Source organism: Antechinus flavipes, chromosome 1 (genome assembly GCF_016432865.1).
Source record: "Antechinus flavipes isolate AdamAnt ecotype Samford, QLD, Australia chromosome 1, AdamAnt_v2, whole genome shotgun sequence".
Taxonomy (NCBI): Eukaryota; Metazoa; Chordata; class Mammalia; order Dasyuromorphia; family Dasyuridae; genus Antechinus; species Antechinus flavipes.
Genome location: NC_067398.1, coordinates 117855365 through 117878105, shown reverse-complemented (window position 1 = coordinate 117878105; position 22741 = coordinate 117855365). Strand labels below are relative to the sequence as shown.

Below are 22741 nucleotides of genomic sequence, written 5' to 3'. Positions count from 1 at the left end.
CACTGAGGCAGGATTCTGTTGCTTTGCCCATACTTGGATCCAGGTCATTATTATTACAGACATGTTTTGCATGTATAACCTATATTGAAATGTTTATATTCTCGGTGGAGAGGTGGGGGAGAAAGGGAAAGAACAGGGAATTTAGAGTTTTAAAAAATAAATATTTAAAAATTTGTTTTTACATGGAAGTGGGAGAAATTAAATACTAAATAATTTTTTTAAACACTAAGAGATCAACTGGGATCAAAGAGCTGCCAATTCAGAAATGCCAGTTTTGCTAAAATTTCTATTAAAAACATGAGTCATATCTAAACTAGGATTTTTTACAGTTAGCAAGAGTAAATATGATACAAACAGTTGTTATCTGCTCACCTTTGAAGAATTATCATATGTTAATTATGTTTCTGGGTTTCAGTAGTAATTATCGATATTTGTAGAGAACTGTCTTCATTTTTAAGCCCCTCAAAATTCTTACCCATTGATATGTTATAAGAATAATCTTAAACAGGAGGGTTAATCTGTATTGTATGTACTGACACCTTTTAGAGATTATCAAGAGAAGGGACATAAATAGGTTTTTAAGGGTATTAAGATTAGCTTCATTATGCATCTACCAGAGAGATCCTTTGTGAAAATAGATGTCTTGTTCCTTAGGTTTCCAGTTATCAGAAACCAAATACAATCCTAAAAAAAGGGGAAATAGAACCTGTATTCAATTTCTTTCAGCCTTGTTTTTTCTCATCTATAAAATGAAAGAGTTGGACTAGATAGTCTCCAAGGTCCTTTCCAACTTTATAGCTATAATCTTATTTTTTTTTTCGGGGGGATGGAGAAGTTTATTTAACTTCCTTTTTTTATTTTTATTTTTATTTAATAATTACTTTATATTGACACTCGTTTCTGTTCCAATTTTTTTTTCCCTCCCTCCCTCCACCCCCTCCCCTAGATGGCAAGCAGTCCTTTATATGTTGGATATGTTGCAGTATATCCTAGATACAATATATGTTTGCAGAACCGAACAGTTCTCTTGTTAGCTATAATCTTATAATAAAATTATTTGATGAACTGTGACATGATGGAAATAGGGCTTTTTTGTTGTTGTTGATGATGATTCTAAAAAATTTTTTTTAAAGCTTTTTATTTACAAAACATATGCATGGGTAATTTTTAACATTGACCTTTGCAAAGCTTTTTGTTCCAAATTATCCTCTCCTTCCCTCTAACCCCTCCCCTACATGGCAGGTAGTCCAATATAGATTAAATATGTTAAAATATGTGTTAAATCCAATATATGTATACATGTTTACACAGTTATCTTGCTGCACAAGAAAAATAGGATCAATAAGGAAAAAAACTGGGAAAGAAAACAAAATGCAAGCAAACAACAGAAACAGGATGCTATGCTGTGATCCACACTCAGGTCCCATGGACCTCTCTCTGGGTGTAGATGGCTCTTTTCATCACTGCACAAGTGAAACTGGTTTGAATCCTCTCATTGTTGAAGAGAGCCATGCCCATGATTCTCATACAGTATTGTTGTTGAAGTATATAATGATCTCCTGGTCCTGCTCATCTCACTCAGCATCAGTTCATGTAAGTCTCTCCAGGCCTTTCTGAAATCATCCTGCTGGTCATTTCTTACAAAACAATAATATTCCATAATATTCATATACCACAATTTATTCAACCATTCTCCAATTGATGGGCATCCATTCAGTTTTCAGCTTCTAGCCACTACAAACAGGGGCTGCTACAAACATTCATGCACACACAGGTCCCTTTCCCATCTTTAAAATCTCTTTGGGATATAAGCCTAGTAGTAACACTGCTAGATGAAAGGGTATGCACAGTTTGATAATTTTTTTGAGCATAGTTCCTGCTTTCCACTGTTCACAATTCCACCAACAATGTATCAGTATCCCAGGGAATAGGGACTTCAACACAGGAAAAGTACAATTAAAATTTTATATTTTACCATATATATCAGAGTATTTATCATTGGTAGGAGTAATTTTTATGGATTAGAGAATCAATCATATGGCCCTTAGTTGAACATAGATTATTGGAGTCAAACTCAGACATAATCAGTTAGACATTTAATCAGAAAGTACCAGCCAGTGTATTCACTACTGGAGATACAAAGAGGAAAAATGGTAGTCTCTACAAGGAAACTGATAGTCTAATTAGAAGAGAACATATAGACAACAATGTACTCTATCCATTGTGCCATCTAGCTGTCCCCATTATCTCACACTGCATAGGTACTTAGCCTTAAGTACTCCGCTGTTCTGGATACAAGTACACCTTTTCAGAGTTCCAGCCCTCTACACATATACATATGTATTAAGATTTTACATATGTTGGTTGGTTAGTATCTTTGTTCCTGAAGGACCAAAATGATTTTACAATATAGGAGTCAAGGTATGATGTGTCTGACTGGCCAATAAGACCAGTAAGAGTTCAGAATACTCTACAATGAGTTGAACACACCATAGTCCACATGAACATTTAGAGTGGAGATGTCTCTAAATATGAGCAGCCCGTGTTTAATTTGCTTTGTTCATAGAATAGTTCCTTTTTGATGTTAGCACACAATGCTGGGTGGTCCTGTGCCAATGTCTCCCGTATCTCACAATTCCAAAGTTCTTCAGAGAGATCTTTATACACATCCCCATTCCCACATGTATATATGTATATGTGTGTGTGTGTGTGTGTGTGTGTATGTGCGTATATATATTCTCTGGGTATATACATCTATGTGTCTGGGTGTATATGTGATAAATTGGAAATAAAAAAATCAAGACATCGAAATTAAGTATGTCTCTCCTTTTCCAAACTCTTGCCAACTCTACCCTTCATATAGAATGACATAGTCATTCTCTCCACTAATGAAAAGTGTTTTTTGTAAATGACACAGGTTTGAATCCTGAGTTACAAAAATATTTTTAAAAAAAGATTCAGGTTCGTGAGTTCATGTTAAAAAAAAAAAAGAAGAAGAAGAAGAAGCTTCTGTCTTCAAGTGGCCTGGGGGCACTGAGGGATTAAGTAACCTGTTTGTTGTTGCACAGCTAGTATGTGCCAGTCTCAGGACTTCAACCAAAGTATTCCTGACTCTCAGCCTGACTTTTTAGCTATTCTACCATACTTTCTGTCTATATATCAGAATGTTGTAAGAGAGATTTCTGTGTGTGTGATTTTCCTTCCTGCATACATTATGAAAAAGATTAAGATTTTTGTGCTTAAAGAACTTGTAAGTCTTAAACTACATATAGCACATCATCCTCAGGTTTCTTAAAGGAGATCCACAACTAAAGGGTATTAATTGTACCTTATATTATATATTTGGAGTAGATGACTCAATGGAGTTAGAATCTGATGTTTTTAGAACATGCATATGAAGCCATCCAACAAGATGTCATAGGCTTTACTCCATGTACGTTGATGTTAGTACATCAGTTACAGATAACATCTGAATCTTTGGATTCTTTTTAAGGATATAAAGGATCATAATCAATAGTTTACTAAGATACTAGTAGGGAAGTATTACTTGCTTTATATAAGAAGAGTGTGAAAAAGAGTAAGCACTGGTTTGATGCTTAGGTTTGCTGTCTGGAGCACTAAAAAGAAAACATAATCCATCCATGATATTATATTGTCTCTTGAAAACATAACATGATGAACTATCCAATTCTAATTAATGCCAAGACCAGCTATCCTTCTGGTCTACAAAATTATTTTAGAAAACAGTATGGATCTGATAAAAGCAATGAATCACTACCATTTATTTGACCATTAGAGCTCATTAGACTGCCTTTTAAATAGGTGAACAACAACAAGGAAGAGGTGAGGAACTGAGTCTCATCAAAGCCCTATTATGTTATAAGCCTTTGGACAGCTGAGGCCAGAGAACTTCTCCTAAAAGGAGGATCTAAGTCAAAATGTAAAAGAGGAAGGAGCCAAGTTTGGACATGCTATTTTGGAATACAAAAGGACGCCAAGGATCTCTCAGTCTGAGGGAGGCAATCTGAGGGAGGACTGTGGAAGAGGGGCTAGGTCTAGAAGCCATCCCCTTGCTTATCAGTATGCAGTTTGGGAAGTCTCAAGGGAGTAGAGACAATCCATTGGTGGACCTGGTTTCTTATTGATATCCTTGGATATACCTCCACTTTGTCACTTCACATTCTAGAACTGAGATATCAAGCTATTGGAACCAAAGATGGAGGCCAGGCCTGGGGGTGAGAAGTGGAAATGTCATCTGAACAGTCGCTTACATTTGCTGAGGTATGATACTGTGAGATAACATACAGATAATAAGAGCATGTATAAAGAGCTCATTATGTCAGGAGTAAAATTCAACAAAAATCAACAGAATTCTCTGAGCAAGATTAGAGTTTATTAATAGAGCATGCACCTACCAATAGAGTGAGTGTATAACTAACTGTCTCAGTTTCTAAGCCAGAGACCTCAAGTAGAAGGACAGCTGTCCTTTTATGGATTTGGGAGCGGACAGAATAAAGAATAGAATAGGGTAGGTAAAAAAAATAGCACAGTTGGATATAGGGTTGGTAGTAATGTTATGGGGTAGAAGACAACTTGATTGGTTACACAACTGAGGCATGGGGAACAATATGATTAGTTGGATGTTAAGAAAGAGGGACTAGCAACAACTCTGTGCTTCCTGTAATTAAGAAACAAAAAATAAAGAGTACACCTGCAGGATCAGAGACAGTGAGTCAGATATCCTTGAAGGATAGCTTGATGATATATAGATTTTTAGACCAGATGTCTTTGCACATTCCTGAAGGATAGCAGATTTCCTTGATGCAAGAAAAGAAAAATGATTAGCAGAAGAACTATATTTCTAAACTTTTAAATGGGAATAGGATCACTAAAAAATGATGGCGAATCAATATAATTTTTTTCACTTGTAAGCTATTATATAATATATACCTAGAGATAGTATATATGTGCCTGGTGTAATTTGCAAGAACTTTTTTTTTTAGGTAATTAAGTGTCTTGCCCAGGTCACACGGCTAGTGTCTGAGGCTGCATTTGAACTCAGTTCCTCCTGACTCCAAGGCTAGTGTTTTATCCACTGTACTTCCTAATTGCCCCAGGACTTAAAATTTTTTAAAGGCTTGGGGGAGGAATTTTCATTCATTTGTAAAGAATGATCTGTTAAAAGCCCTTCTCCCCTTTTGTGTTATTAATTTCTGAAGTGCATTACAATAAAGGAACTGCTTCCACATTAAAGGGATGTCATAGACCTCTGAAGGGGAGACACAATGGGAATAATCCAGATGTATACAGGAGTTGACACAATGAGGACAGATACTTGAGGACATATGCAGTATTTTATGGCCTTTTGAAGAGAAGGAGTGCCATATTTAAGTGCTAAATAGGTACTATAGTAACAATGTCAAAGTGGAGGAAAGAAATTGATGTATTAGGGAACCATGAAACTTAAGTACCCAAGTAAGGGCTTCAATCTAGGTGCAAAAACATAATGAAGAGCAATCTCAGGCCTTGCTTTTCATTGATACTTGAGTTGTATAGACCGAGCATGTCCCAGTAGGAAAGTTTGTTTTCTAAAAATCAGTCATGTGGGACAATGTATATGTCATAAGGGCTATAAGGATTCCTCAAAGTAGCAAAGTTTTCTAGACTATCTGTGGTCTTAGATAAGAGCTCTTTCTGTATTTTTGTTGTATAAATAAAACATTTTTTATGATTAATGTCTATAGGAAACCTGAAGAGAGAAACAAAATAAGCTAGATACTTAAATTCTTAGGTTTCTGTTGTCAGGAGAATGAGTCAGATTTTATGACACATCTCCCAAATTGTATCCAGATCCTTATGTCAGGAAAGATGCTTCAATATCAGGGTTGTATTTCTAAAGGCAGTTATAGGGGAATAACCTCAATTCTCAAAGCTCCCAGACTCATGTATATCTGTATAGATAGATAGGTGCATTGGAACTATGCTCAAAAAGTTTTCAAACTGTGTATCCCCTTTGATCCAGCAGTGTTACTACTGGGCTTATATAACCCAAAGAGATTTTAAAGAAGGGAAAGGGACCTGTATGTGCCAAAATGTTTGTGGCAGCCCTGTTTGTAGTGGCTAGAAACTGGAAAATGAATTGATGCCCATCAATTGGAGAATGGTTGAGTAAATTGTGGTATATGAATGTTAAGGAATATTATTGTTCTATAAGAAATGATCATCAGGATGATTTCAGAAAGGCTTGGAGAGACTTACATGAACTGATGCTGAGTGAAATGAGCAGGACCAGGAGATCATTATATACATCAACAACACTACTATATAATGATCAATTTTGATGGACGTGGCCCTCTTCAACAATGAGATGAACCAAATCAGTTCCAATAGAGCAGTAATGAACTGAACCAGCTACATCCAGCAAAAGAACTCTAGGAGATGACTATGAACCACTACATAGAATTCCCAATCCCTCTATTTTTGTCTGCCTGCATTTTTGATTTCCTTCACAGGCTAATTGTACACTATTTCAAAGTCCAATTCTTTTTGTACAGCAAAATAACTGTTTGGACATGTATACATATATTGTATTTGACTTATACTTTAACATATTTAACATGTATTGGTCATCCTGCCATCTGGGGGAGAGAGTGGGGGGAAGGAGGGGAAAAGTTGCAACGAAAGGTTTTGCAATTGTCAATGCTGAAAAATTACCCATGCATATAACTTGTAAATAAAAAGCTATATATATAAAAAAAATAGATAGATGGTGCACATGTTTATTTATTGATTTGTTTGTTTGTTATTGTTCAATCATATCAGTCATGTGCAAAGATATTGACAAAGATACTGGGGTGGTTTGCCATTTTTTTCTCCAGCTCATTTTACAGATGAGAAAACTGAGACAAACAGGGTTAAGCAAGTGGGCCAGGGTCACACTGCTATCGAGTATCTGAAGTTAGATTTAAACCCAAGTCTCCAGGCTCAGCACCCTATTCACTGTGCCACATCACTGCTCCATATCAATATATACAAACACATACACATATCCACAGGGAGAGCAATGAAAGCTGCTGTCTTTCAGATGTAGAAGCTCCTTGTCCAAATCTATTTATGCTTTTTTATAAATAGAAAAAGAGCTCTAGATTTGGAGGCAGGAAGACCTTGGTTCAAGTCCTCCCTCACTTACTTGCTAGTTGCCCAGTGTGACACTGAAAATCATTTAGTTTCTGTCAGTCCATTTCTTCATCTGTAAAATGAGGATAATCATAGCATTTATCTCAAAGTGTTATGAGCTTTGTGTGGGACAATCCATGTAATGTGCTTTGCTATATGATATACAGATGTCAAGCACTGTTTACATGTATGAATATATATAGGATATTCTTTCTGCTTTTCTGTCTCCTCATATACACATACAGATATACTATATGCCTTTCTTCATCTCATATAAAGATAGCTACCATTATGTTAACATTTAATTATCTCCTGCTAATTTTTTAATGTTTTATTGTCTGGATCTCAGTACTTCTCTTATATTTCAAAGAAAAGGGACCTCAGGCATTTCTTCTTTCTCTAATAGAGATAGGTGTAACCATGTCTTAAAATCCTTTGGTGTAGAGCTATCTCCTCACTGGTAAAGATCAATGGAACCATAGGGAGAAGAGTCTCATATCCTCTAATAAGGTGAAAAACCCATATCAGTGGGTTTTATATTGAAAAATGCAGGAACTTAATAGGATAAGCTTACTATTAAGATTGGTTAAGGCCTTGTTTTAGTACTCAGTAGCTACATTTATGCCAATTACTTCTGCAGTGTCAACAGCATTCATCTTTTTTCATGTTGTCTTATTACATTGCCTCATCTTAAGTTCAATTTATAGAGATCTTTTAGCATCAAATGAAGCTAACATTGCTCCTTTTCATTGACATTTGTCTTTGTATGCTGACAGACTACATCCAGAGGGGGCATTAAATTTGAGAAGACTTTGAAATTAGTAGGGCCTATATGGGGATAAATATTTAAGAGAAGCCAGTTGCACAGCTTTCTGCCATCCATCAGAACTGAGGGATTGTCTTTCATGCCTTAATTCATCTTAATTCTATGAATAGTCAGGTCTAACTTCCCCAAGTCATCAAATGATATACATCTGTAGTATTTCTCAATCTGTTGTGTTTAGTATTCTTTGCTTTCTCGTTTAGGATATTACCGAGAAGGGTTTCTGTCTCTGCAACATGCTGTCAACAGAGAAATCATGCAGTACCATATGAATGACACTGTGATTCAGCAACATAAGAAAATCCAAATTGTTATGAAGAGGTTCCCGTTTCCATCATACATGAAGGACCCATTCATTTCAATCTTAGAGGAACATTTTTCCATCTTGTTAATGCTGAGCTTCCTTTGCACCTCAATTTTCATCATCCGTGTCATTGTTCAGGAAAAAGAAAAAAAACTGAAGGTAACCATCTATCAAATAATCACTGCATCTGTCAGTGGTAATTGATCATCATACTGAAACATCTGAACTCCAAGGATCTTTATCCATGTATACTCTTCAGACTATTAACAAATTAATTAATTTATTTGTTCACGTATTTTTAGCATTAATTATTTTTAAAATTTTGAGTTCAAAATTTTCTCCTTCTCTCTAATCCCCCACCCATTGAGAAGGCAAGAAATATGTTATCATTCATACATATGAAGTCATATAAAACATTTCTATAGTAATAATGTTGCAAAAAAATTCAAGAAAAATAAAGTGAAAAAAGCATTTGTACTCAGTGTTCATTAGTTTTCTCTCTCTGGAGGTGGATAGTAATTTTCATCATTAATCCTGTGAATGCCTTGGTTCATTGTATTGATCAAAGTAGCTAAGTCTTTCACAGTTGATTATCGTAATATTGCTGGAATGTGTAGAATATTTTTCTGGTTCTGTTCACTTCACTTTACATCAGTTCATATAAATCTTCACAAATTTCCTGAAGACATCCTCCTTATCATTTCTTATAACACAATAGTATTCCATCATGCCATATACCCAACTTGTTCAACCATTTCTCACTTGGTCGATATTTCCTAAATTGCCAATTTGTTGCAACCAAAAGGAGCTCCTATAATTTTTGTACATATAGGTCCTTTCCCTTTTCTTGTCTTATTGCTATAGCTAGCATTTCTAGTATTGAATAATACTGCTGATAATGGAAACCCTTCCTTCACCCTGATCTTATTATGTAGACTTCTACTTTAACCCCATTACACATGTGGTTGCTCTTGCTTTTGTTCTTTATCCTTTTGATAAAAGTTCAATTTTTGGTATTCTAGTTTAGGATCATTCTAATATTTTTAATAGAATAGGTATTGTATTTTTTTAAATCTGCATCTATTGATATAATCATATGATTTGTTGTTTTTGTTACTGATATAGCCAGTTATGTTTATGGTTTTTCTAATTTTGAACCAGCCCAGAATTCCTGGTATAAAGACCCCCTGCCATTATATGATCTTTGTGTTATATTGTTATAATGTCCTTGGTAATATTTCATTTAAAAATTTTACATCAGTATTCATTAGAGAAATTGGTCAATAATTTCTGTTTTCATTTTCCCTGGCTTAGGTATCAAAACCATGTTTATGTGGAATTTAGTAGGGCTCCTTTTTTGCCTGTTTTTTTTTTTTTCAAATACTTTATATAGTACTGGAATTAATTGGTCTTTAAACGTTTGGTACAATTCACTTATAAATCCATCTGGTCCTGGGAATTTTTTCTTATTTTTTAATTGTGGTTCTTTAATCCTCTTCTTTCATGGGCTTATATTACATATTATCAAATATGTTCCCTCAATTCTTTTTTGTTCACTTAATAGTATTTTATGTTTCCAATTACATGTAAATATAGTTTTCAATTTCTTAATTTTGGTAAGAATTTGAATTCCAAGTATTTTCTCTCTCCCTTCCTTTCCTCCTCTCCAAGATAGCATGCAATATGATATAAGTTATACATGTACAATCATTTTAAACATATTTCCATATTAATTCCATATTTCATGATGTGAAAAAATCAGAACAAAAAGAGGAAAACCATAAGAAAAAAAAACAACAAAAAAGTGCTTTGCTCTGTATTCAGTCTTCATAGCCAACGGTATTAGTCTTCATAGCCAGCGGCTGGCATTTTCCATCCCAAATCTATTGGAATTGTCTTAGATCACTGTGTTGCTGAGAGTATATCATAACTGATCATCACACAGTCTTGTTGCCCCTGTGTACAATATATTCTCCTGATTCTGCTCCCATCACTCAGCATCAATTCATGTAAGTTGTTTTATACTTTTCTGAAAACTGCCTATTCATCACTTTTTTATAGAACAATAGTATTCTATTGCATTCATATACCACAACTTATTCAACCATTTTCCAGTTAATAGCATTATAAATAAAATTCTAAATCTCCAAAAAGGGTACAGTAAATGAATGAGTTCATGATGAGTGAAGCAGTTTAAACTTTTTATATGTTCCTGCAAAAGTGGATATAAAAACTCCATGAGAATTCACACACTGATACAAAAAAGAGAACAAGCTTACTTATTCTAAGGTTAATTCTTCCCCTCCCTTCAAAGTTCACAGCCCTTTTGGTTTAGTCTTTTTCATTCACCCTTTACATGTTGCCCTTTCCTGATCATACATCCCATGTTCAAAAATGGTGACTATTTCCATCCTCAGAGTGTGTCAAATAATATATAAGTAAGTCTACTAAGCAATCACAATGAAGAAATATATTTTTCCTATCCCTGCTGACTCATTGCTTTAATACTACTCCTAATTTGCCTTGCTATTTCTTAACCCCCATGTGTTCCTCCTTTATTTTCCTCTCTCATTCTTTATTTTGCTTTTTCCCCGTCCCTCCTCCCTTATTTCTTTATAGATTTTGGAGGGTGTTATATCCTTCATGGTATGTATGTAGTGTTACCTATTTAACTCATTCCTCATTTAAGTGGGTTTTCAGAGCTACAAGTCCTCCTTCCTCCTCTAATGTCTCTGTGTCTATTTCTCCTCTGTAACTCATTTATAGAATTACTATTTTTGCCTTAACTCTGTTCCATTCTTTCGAGTTGCCCTGTTGTTGATGACAATCTTAAACATATGGTATTCATTTTTCATTTATAAAAAACATAAACAATTTGTCTTGTTGAGTTCCTTGTAATTGATCTTTAATACTGACTTTTATATATTAAATTTTCTATTAAGTTTGGATTTAGTTAATAGAAAGTCCTGAAAATTGAATGTCTATTTTTCTCATTCAATATTAATAGATAATTTTGCTGGATAAGATATTTTTGGCCTCAGGCCTAGTTCTTTTGATTGTTGGTAGATATGATTCTAGAATCTATGGTCTTTCATTATGGCTGCTGATAAATCCTGTACAATTTCATTGTAGTTCCAGCATATTTGAATTGTTGTTTTCTTGTTTCTAGCAAAATTTTCACTTTAATCTGGGGGTTTCAAAATTTGACTAGAATACTCCTATGTATTTTACACATAAGAGATCGTTGAGGTGATAATCAATGGATTTTTTTCTATTTCCTTTTTCTCCTCCTCTTCTATCACTTCAGGACAATTTTCTTGGATTATTTCTTGCATTATTGTGTCATAGTTCTTTTTCTGGTCATAACTTTCAGTCAGTTCAATCATTCTTATGTTTTCTCTTCATGATCTGCTCTCCAAATCTGTCATTTTTCTTATGTTTCACATTCTGTCCTATCTTTTCATTTTTTAATAATCTGTTTTGTTATTTCTTGGGCTCTCATAGTTTCACTGGCTTCTCCTTGCCCAATTCTAATTTTCAAAGCATTATTTTCATCTTTGAGACTAGGTATCTCCTTTTCTAGTTGGTTAACTTTTTTTCATAATAATTTTAGTTTTTCTTGAATTTTTTGTTTTTGTTTTTGGGTTTTTTTAAGTTTTTCCTCAAGGTCTCTCATTTGATTTTTAAATTCTTTTTTGAGTTCTATAAATTCTCTCTGAGTGGGGAGCTATTCCATGTTATTCTTTTGGATAGAAGCTTTTTTTACTTCAGTCCTACTGTGAAGAAGAACTTGGTCTTTCCTAGTCCCATAATATGTTTCTGTGATGGGGTTCTTTCTTCTTTGCCAGTTTTTTTTTTTTTTTTTAATAAGAGGTATTACTGTCAGCACCTCTAATCATTAGATGGGGGATGGTGTCTTTGGCTTCACCGCAGCTCTCCCCTCTGACCAGGAACCCCAAACCAAGAGCTCCCCCATCTTTCAGTGCCTCCAGTCAGCAGCATGCCTACCCGTCTGCCTCTGCACTCACAGCTGCTGGTTCCTTCTTGCCCAGACCCTCGTCCCTGCCTTACAGGTGGGCCTGGCCTTCCTAATCAGGCACAATTCCTTCAGTCTTCCCGAAGCAGGGAATTAGGAGATGAAACTTTCTGTGGTTCCTGCTGAGGTTCCAGCCCCACAGCTAGACCCAGGGTTCCCCTGGTGATTCTGGGGAGCAGGCCTGGAGGTGTTTGCACTTCACAGGGGCTAATCCTGGCTCCTGGTCTTTCTTCAGATTTCCTCAAGTTGTATCTAGAGGAAAACAGGGATCCTCTTGATACAACTGGAGAAAATCTTATTTTTCTTGATTTTTCACCTATGTTTGCCCTGAAGCACAAATTTATTCTGTTTGTAGGGGGAATCTGGAGAGTTTATGATTTACAACCTACTCTGCCATCTTCCCAGAATCCTCCCATAGCAACTTTTCACAGTAAGTCTTTCTTTTGTTATTTACTCATTTTCCCAGTCTATTTCTTGATTTTGAACTTTATGTTTAAGTTGAACTTAGCTCACTTCCAGTGTTAATGGGTTGTGTGCTATTGTCCTAAGCTTTGGTATTTTTCATGCTGCTGTTTTCACAGCTAGTTTTCAGGGTTTGTAATGTAATCTAAGGATGTGTGTGATCCTTGGTATATGGTCAGTTTACTTCTGATCTGAATTTTGATCCTTATCAAAGCAGGATTCTTGCTCCCTTGCAGCCACAAGCTCTCGCTCTTCTCTTTTCTGTAACTGCACATGCACATTGGAGTTGCCAAATAGCACCTGATCTTTGCCCATTGTTTGGCATAGACCTCCTGTAATCTTCTTTTGACTAATTTTAAATCTTCTTTTAATCAGCTTAGTTCTTTTTAATCAGTCTTTGGGCTGAAAGCTTTTAAAGGTGTATTTCTATGGGTGCAAGCAACCTCTAAGGTTCCAAAATTGTCTGGGTCTCAAAAAATATTTCACCCCAAGCATTTGTTGTTTCTGTTTTTTCTGCTCCAGAATTCAGTTTAATAAATTATTTTTAAAGTTGTTTGGAGGTGAAGTTGGAAGAATTTGGCTATTGTACTACCTCTACTCTGCCATTTTGGTTCTGCCCCAGGACTGTTATTGCTGATAGTGATATAACACATATTTCCATTTTAAGAAAAGATCCTATTGACTTTATCTCTATGTTACAAGTAAAAGTGAACTTATTTTGAAAGAATCAAGCTTAACTATGGGTCCACTGGCTGTTTTACGGTCAATCTGAGGTTTTTGGAGTTATTTATTACGAAAAACTGCAAATTTTTATCCATTTCTTTCTCCTTCTTCTAGGCAGAAGGAGATCAGGTTATGAAGGACTTTGAATGCTAAACACAGCATTTTGTATTTGTTCTTGGAGACAATAGGAAGTCACTGGAATTTTCTGAGGGGGTGTGTGACACAGACCTGCACTTGGTTATTTGTCCTTCATTTTTGAAGAGGACCAGTGACATCACAGGTGATGTTTTGACTTGCACATGAATTGGATTTATGTGAGGTTGAGTTGCACAAAGTCTCCAGCTTGTACAAGAGCGGAGATGTATTTGCTAACCCAGAAAGCCAAGATGGTGGAGTAAAACCAGGAACTTGCCTAAGCTTTCCCCCAAACCCCTTCAAATACTTTTAAATAATGACCCTAAACATATTTTAGAATGTCAGAACACATAAAAAGATGAAGTGAAACAATTTTCCACCAAAGACAACTTAGAAGATCAGTAGGAAAGGTCTTTTGCACCAGAATGGGAGACTATCATGTAATCCCAATGCTGGCTGTCCCCACCCTGGCCCCAGCAAAACAGGAACAAGTCTTGGGGCCTCTGAATCAGTGGCAGCTCTGACTGGACTGGTTTGTCCAGACCTTTAAGCCCAGAGATCATCACAGGGTTTTACAGCTGGTCTCCTTACTAACTCTGAGAAAAGACTGTTATTTTAGCACACCAGAACTTGTAACCACAGGGAGGTGGGGATCCTCTTCATAGTTTCAGGGCAGAAAAAAGTTCTTGTAGTCACTCAAACATACTTCTCTTTGGAAGAACTGAAAACTTCTAAGTCCCTAGGAGGATCTCTGGAAACAGCTGCACAATACTCCTAAAACTTGGGCAGTGCATCCTCCATCCTGGAAGCAGAGCCCTACTTTAACAAAGAGATAAAAGCCACGCAATGTGCTGGGGAAATGAGTAGACATCAGAAAAAAAGATTCTGACCATAGAAACTTACTCAGAAGAAGATAACAAAGTAAAAGATCTTACATCCAATGTCTCCAAGAAAAATAAGAATTGGTCTCAGGTCATTGAAGAGATCAAAAGGGATTTTGAAAATCAAGTAAAAGAGTTGGAGGAAAAATTAGGAAAAGAAATGAAAGTGATGCAAAAGAAAATACAAAAAAACTAATGAGAAAAATGCCTTAAAAAGTAAAACTAGCCAAATGTGAAAGGAAGTAAAAAAGTTCACTGAAGAAAATAATTCCTTACAAATTAGAATTGAACAAATGAAAGCTAATGATTTTATGAAAAATCAAGAAACAACAAAACAAAACCAAAAGAATGAAAAATATAGAAGATAATGTGAAATATCTCAGTAGAAAACCAATTAGCCTGAAAAAGAAAGCCAAGAGTGATAACTTTAAAATTATTGGTCTACCTGAAAACTATGATCAAAAAAGAAGCTGAACATCATTTTTCAAAAAATTACATGACTGACTAGAACCAGAGGACAAAATAGAAATTGATCACCTCCTGAAAGAGATACCAAGATGAAAATCCCCAGAAATATTATAGCCAAATTCTGGAATTATCAGGTCAAGGAGAAAATATTATAAGTATCCAAAAGAAGCAATTCAGGTATAGTTAGGATAACAGAAGATTTAGCAGTTTCTACAATAAAGGATTAGAGGGTTTAGAACATGATATTCTGGAGAGTGAAGGAGCTAGAATTATGGACAAGAATCACCTACCCAGCAAAAGTGAGTATAATTCATCAGGGGAAAAGATGGATATTCACCAAAATAAAGGACTTTTCAGCATTCAAGATGAAAAGACCAGAACAGAATAGAAAATTTGATTTTCAAATACAGGATCTGGAAAAGCATTAAGAGGTAATCAAGGAATTGATATCATAAGGGACTTAATAAGGTTTATCTGTTTATATTCCTACATGGAACGATGAAACTTATAATTCATTAGAACTTTCTCATTATTATAGCCATTAGAAAGGAGTATTAAAAGAGGGCATGGGTGTGAGTTGAATATGAAAGGATCATATCTTTTTTTAATGATTAAATTAAGAAGTAAGAGGAATGTACTGGGGGAAAGGAAAAGGGGAAAGTGGAATGATACAAATTATCTGCCATAAAAAAGAGGCAAGAAAAAAGCTTTTAGTATAAGAGGGGAAGAGGAGGAGGAAAGGGGAAGTGAGTGAATCTTACTCTCATCAGAATAGGCTTAAACAGGAAATAACATACATACTCAATAGGGGTATAGAAATCTATCTTATCCTGCAGGAAAATAGGAGAGGAATGGGATACTGGAAGGGAGGAGGGTGATCAAAGAGAGGGCATATTGAGGGAGGGAATTGTCAATAGCAAAACACTGAGGATGGACAGGATGAAAGAAGAGAGAGAATAGAATAAATGAGGGAGAAATATAGTTAGCAATAGTAATTGTAAAAAGAATTTTGATGCAAATTTCTCTGATGACCCCTCATTTCTCAAACAGAGAACTGAGTCAATGTATTAAAAAAATAAAAGCCATGACCCAAGTTATAAATGATCCAAAGATATGATCTATTCCCAAAGGGCCATAAATTCATGCATATCCTTTATGTAATAATACCAATACTAGGCATGAATGCCAAAAGAGATTTTTTAAAAAGAAAAGATATGTACCAAAAAAATTTATAGCAGCTCTCAGGACAAAAAAAAATTGGTAATTGAGGAAATGCCCATCAATTGGGGAATGGCTAAATAAATGGTAGTATGTGTTTGTGATGGAATATTATTGTTCTAAGGGAAATGATGAGCAGAATGCTCTCAGAAAAAGAAAAAAAGCCTGCAAAGTCCTTCAGGAACTCAACCAGATATAAATATCTTTGCTGTTCTCAACAGTATCATGATCCATGACTACTCTGAAAGACTTTATGATGAAAAAGACTATCCATACCCAGAGAAAGAACTGATTTTGTCTGAATACATATCGAAACATTCTCTCTCTCTCTGTCTCTCTATCTCTCTATCTCTGTCTCTTTCTCTTTCTCTTTCTTTCTCCTCTCTCTTTCTCCCTCTCTCTCTCTTCCTCTCTCCCTTCTTACCTCTCTCCATCCCTCCTTTATTTTTCTTCAGGTTTTTTTCCCATTTGGGTGGGAGAGATATGAATTGAATTAATGCATGAAAAAGGAATGTACTGGGAGAGGTGGAATGATATAATTTATCTGCCATAAGAGGCAAGAAAAGTCTTTTACAATACAGGTGAAAAGAGGAGGGGGAGAGAGAGTGAGTGAATTTTACTCTGCTCAGAATTGGCTCAAAGAAGAAATAACATACACACCCAATATGATTATAGAAATCTATTTTATTTTACAGGAGGGGAAAGGGATATGAGAAGGGAGGAGGATGATAGGAGAGAGGGCATATTGAGGGATGGGTGGTCAAAAACAAAACATTTTTGAGGAGAGACAGAGTGAAAGAAAATAGAAAATACAGGAGAGAAAAAAAACAATAGTAATTATGAAAAGAATTTTGAAGCAAGTTTCCCTGAAGACCTCATTTATCAAATGTATAAGAAACTGAGCCAAATTTAACATGTATAGGACTGCTTGCCATCTGGGGGAGGGGGTGGAGAGAGGGAAGGGAAAAAATCGGAACAGAAGAGAGTACAAGGGATAATGTTGTAAAAAATTACCCTGGCATGGGTTCTGTCAATAAAAAGTTATTTAAAAAAAAAGAAACTGAGTCAAAATTACTTTAGAAAAATTGCCCATTTGATAAATGATCAAAAATATGAAGAGCTATAAAATCATGTATATATTTTCACCTAACAATACTACTTCTAAGCATAAATCTCAAAAAAAGATTTTAAAAAATTTTTTAAAAAGGAAAAGGATCTTTACAAAAATATTTTAGCAGCTCTTTCACAGAGCAAAGAATTAGAAATTAGAGAGAGGCCTGCTAATTGGGGAATGACTGAAAAATTGTCCTTTGTGATTTTGATGTAAACTATTGTTCTATGGGAAGTGATGAGCAGGATGCTCTCAGAAAAACCTAAAAACATCTTCCATGAACTCATGCAAAGTGATATTTACTGTGTATAAGTAATAGCAATCTTGTGAGATGATCAGTTGTGAATGACTATGCTATTCTCAACAATATAGTAATCCAAGACTACTTTGAAGGACTTATGATAAAAAATGCTAGCCATACTCAGAGAAAGAATTGAATGTATTTGAATACAGATTGACGCATACTTTTTAAAAAAAACTATTTCTTGAAGGTCTTTTTTTTTTTTTCCAGAGGAGGGAGAGATAGATATTTTCTTTCACAACATGAGATTTATGGAAATATTTTACATAACATCACAGATATCTTTTAAATGAGGAAGGGAGAGAAGCTGGAATTCAAACTTTTAAAAACAAATGTAAAAAAATTTTTACATGCAACTGGGGAAATTAAAAATATTAAATAAATTTCCAAAGGACTCTATATTTTATCATGGCATCAATAGGAAGTTAGTGGAGTTTAGTGGGGTTTGGGAGAGTGTGGAATAGAAAGTCATGATGATAGAAATGTGCTTTAAGAAAAGTACTTTAGAAGCTATATAGAGCATGAATTGGGAGTAAGGATAAACTTGATATAAGAAGATTTGAATTCAGACTGTATTCAGATTTATTTATATATATAATACTAACCTAGCACTACCTTCCTTATCTGTATAAAGTAGTAATTGTCACTAGTTGGCAGAATTTCAATTGTCTTAGCATGTAACACTGGAGTTAACTGTAAAAGTAAATGAAATATTGAGCAGATAATAAAATCTATCATTAATAATTAAATCTACTGTTTGTATCTGACTCAGAGACTCTTCTTCTTAGGTCTATTCCATTCTCTTGGGTCACTTCTCACATCACTCATGTATTCCTAAATTTAATATGTTTTGATCACTTAATTTATTGTGCACAAAATAACCAAGTGAATAGGAAAATAAACACTTCTAATGGAAAAGTTGTCATTATATTTGTCACTTTTCTGTTGCAGTTCTCTTCCAGGATTTTTGGTGTGGATAAGAAGGATCTTAAATGCAACTCCAAGGTTTCTGAAAAAGAAGGAATGGGAGGAGGGACATTCATTCTTCTGTCTTAGATCAAAAATTAAAAGGGAACACTGTGAAGACAAGTGTTTTCCCCAATTTATCTACCTAAAGGCAGACTGAAATCAGAGTGGCTGTTCTTTGGTTCTGAGTGAGCTAATAGTGCCAACTGTTCCTCCATGCCCAAGAGTTCTCCCATCTTCTTCAAGGTTTCAAGTAATGATACTCAGGTTTTCCTTACTTTATCCCAGCTTCCATTGCCCTCATCTTACTTGCTGGCTCAAGCAGCAGGAAAAGAGGGAAAAAAAAAAGAGAGAACACAAAAGAAAGGCATGCATTTTATCCTGACTTCTGTTTCTGATATAAAAGAGGATCATTGTGATCCCAGATAGAGAAGTGGCAGCCTTACTCTGTGCCAGAATCCAGAATTGTTCTGCAGCAAAGACTTTTGCAAGTCTTTTTCTGAATTGTTTCCTCAGCTTAGAGGGAAAAAATAATTCAATGGAAAAAAAAATAGAAAGCAAATTCTCCTCATCCTATAGTGATTACCTATAAGAACTATCAGAGAATGATTTAAAAATCTATGTTCACCATTTCTGTGAAGGTGTGCCAATGAACACTACACTTACAGTAATATGTATTGTGACATTTTATCTCATAATTACAATTACAAAACAAATAAAATTACAACAGCATGTTTCCAGTTTTTCCAGTTAGAAAAATGGCAAAACTTAATTTTGGTTTAGCTTTTTGAGATCATCTATGAAATAAAACTAACAAATCAGTAGAAGTGAAAGTCTTTGAGAACAGGATCTCTTTATTTTTTTGTATTTGTATTTCTAGCTATTAATACAGTGTTTTGCACATTGTGGTTATTCAGTCATTTTCAGTTGTATTTCATTCTTATTCACCCCAATGGGGGGTTTCTTGGCAAAGATGCCAGAGTAGTCTGCCACTTCCTTCTCCATCTCATTTTACAGATGAGAAACTGAGAAAAAACAGGGTTAGGTGACTTGTACAGGATCACACAGTAAGGAAATACTTTAGGCCAGGTTTAAACTCATGAAGATAAGTCTTATTGACTTTAGGCTTATCTTATCTACTATGTAACCCAACTGCCCTAAAAATAATTTTTAACTCAAATCACTTAGAACTTTGTCAAGAACCCCTACAGGGTATTTAATACACTAATAAGTTCCTACTGTGGGAGAGATGCCCAAGTGTATAAGTGTTGTAGTCCAGTAGTTTCTGTCATGTCTGTTTCTTTGTGACCCCATTCGGGTTTTCTTGCAGAGATACTGGAGTTGTTTGCTACTTTCCTCTCCAATTCATTTTACAGATGAGGAAACTGAGGCAAACAGGGTTCACTTAATATTAACTACCCAGGAAATGGAGAACACTTAATCAACAATGTTGCCCTCCTTGTGACATATCCAGGAAGAAGGTACATGCTTCTCTTCTCCACACCATTTTATTTATTCATTAATTCAGCAGATCTTAAGGTTCTATTAAGTGTAATGCACTGTGGCAGGCACTAGAGGTTACAAAAATGCACAGTTCCTACCTGTCAGGACCTTAACAATCATAGAGCTAATTTATGTATTCAAGGACATACAATGGCAGAATCGTGTAAATGTTATATTAAGTGTTGTGAGAATTTATAGAAAGGAGAAATTACAACTACTGGGAGAGGGGGAGAGGCAGAATACATTTAAGAAGTGAATATGGAGGCAGAGATAGGAAAATATAGAAGGCTTAGGTGAGGAAATAGGAAAGTCAAGGGAGGTTATTTTTTAGTCTAAAACAGTCTTAATCATGTTTGTTGGCAAAGAAGAAAGTGCCAATCAAAAGAGACATGGAATATGGATCAAAAGGAAATAAGAGAGGATGTGATTAAAGAGTACAAGAGCTCACTAAGAGCATTGGTTGAGAGGTTAAACATGGAAATAAGGGAGGCTCCTGTATTGAGACAGGAAAGCAGGGGGAAAAGATGAGTAAAATTATACAAAAATTTGAGATGGAGAGAATGGAAGCTATAGAACCCAGCTATTTTGTAGTATACTATACTTAAAATGTTTGTAGACCTCAGATTTTTTGTCCTGGTACAATATTTTTCAGTGAAAGACTCCAAATATCAAATCAGTATGTTCTCTAAGCACTAAGGCAGCCAAGTAATTAGCTTGCTCTTCTAAATTATTTATAAAAGAAGGAAATGCTGATTTTCAATTTAGCATCTTTTTCTTTTTTCTTTAAAACTGGTTCTAAAGGAGAGAAAGGGAGGTTTTTCTTTTTAAAAAATAGTCTTTTGGAAACTGTCATAAGAATTAATGAGGTTCCTTGAAGGAGACTATTCTTCATGTTCCTATTTCCTTGGAGTCAGCTTTTGCTACTGCTACTAATCTCATAAAGGTTAGCAATGGGATAATAAGGCAGAACCTTGTAAGAAGAGGCAAATTAGATGTTCAGAGAGGAAGTAAATTCTCATACATTTATACTCCCCTAATTACTTCAAAGAACTAAGTCCTTAGCACTTCTTTCATTTTATATCCTCAAGAAAAAAATAGTAATACCCATCTAACTATTGATGAAATCAAGAAATCACGAAGGGTTCCTTCAAGCCCTTAAGTAAAATAGTTTTCAGATTTATAAATAATTATTTAAAAATAATTTCAAAATTAATAATAATAATAATATTAAACAAGCACAGTGTTTTCACTCTGGTAATTCATACTCTTCTCAAAAATTTACTACCTGTAATAATGGCACAAAAATGCTATAAATATAGGTTTGATTTTGAAAACAATGAAGACTTATTTGACTAAAGTATGATAGAAAGTGTCAATTATGGTCATTGTTCTCATTTTACACCCAAGAGCAACATGCAGCTCCTCATGCATTCATTAATTAATATTTATGAAGTATGGCCAGCATCACTAATTTTCTACTTCCCTTCCTTCAATAGCAATCCATTCATTGGCATGATCTTTGATTTATCTTGAAGATATTTCTGTCATCTGGAGGCAAAAAGTTAACTTCTGAGTAGCTCATTTTTATGGTGATAACTCAAATTTACATTGGAATATGAGTATTTATTGGCATCCATGGCCTTTGCTAAATGTACTTCACTATAGTTCTTTGGACTTTGTCCACTTTATTCAGAGTACCACTTCAACCTCATAATTCTTGCAGAGTTCCTAATCATTCAAATCAACAAATATTTATTGTGAAACACTAACAAGGGAATAGTTGAGGGAGCAAGTTCTTTGTAGTAATGGGATGATAAATACTAAAAAGAGACTAAATAGAAATAAATCATATTTTGTTAAAATGCCAAAGACTTAAGTTCTAAAAATGTAATTACAGGACTATAATACATTTCCAATTCTAAGTGGCAATAATAATACTTTTTTGTTGTTGTTGAGGCAATTAGAGTTAAGTGACTTGCCTAGGGTCACTCAGCAAGGAAGTGTTAAGTGTCTGAGGTCAGATTTGAATTCAGATCCTCCTGATTTTAGGACTGGTGCTCTATCCACTGAGCCACCTAGCTGCCCCCAGCAATAAGAATTCTTTAGGGATTTGTTTTCTTTTCCTTACTAATTACCTTCTGTATATAGATTTCCTAGCCTGGGGAAATAAAAATGTGTTCTCAAAGTGATAAGTTCTTATTTAAAACAGTTGATAGTATAATGTTTCTCCAAGCATTCCAAGTAAATGTTTCTCCATATAGCATAGTGTATTCTTGATATTGGTTATTCTGTAACATGGGACTTCAGGCTCATATACCAAATCCACATGTATTAGTAAGTACCTGTGTAGTGTTTTCTCTGCTACTATTTGTTGTGTGTATGTGCACGCACACTACTCTTATCACTTTCTTTTTTTAACAAGCCCAAACTGTTTATTTCTCAGGAATATATAGTCGTCATATTATAGGAAAAAAAAGATACATTAGATTTGGAATTTTCAAAATCTTTGGTTCAAATATTTGCCATTTACTAGCTTTGGGACTATGTGCAAATCATTTAACCCCTCTTGGGCCTCAGTTAAGTCATCCATAAAATGAAGACAAAAGTGGGGTGTGTGTGTGTGTCTTTAGGGTA

The 22741-nt window shown here is 34.9% G+C and overlaps 1 protein-coding gene across 1 annotated transcript in view; it reads left to right on the top strand.

The window, feature by feature from the left end:
• The window catches only part of LOC127556397 (phospholipid-transporting ATPase ABCA3-like), a 234964-nt gene that overhangs the window by 38385 nt on the left and 173838 nt on the right, over positions 1 to 22741 (top strand). Inside the window, exon 5 of the mRNA XM_051989532.1 lies at positions 8203 to 8462. Coding sequence (XP_051845492.1) covers positions 8203 to 8462 — 260 coding nt within the window. The remainder of the gene's footprint in view (positions 1 to 8202; positions 8463 to 22741) is intronic.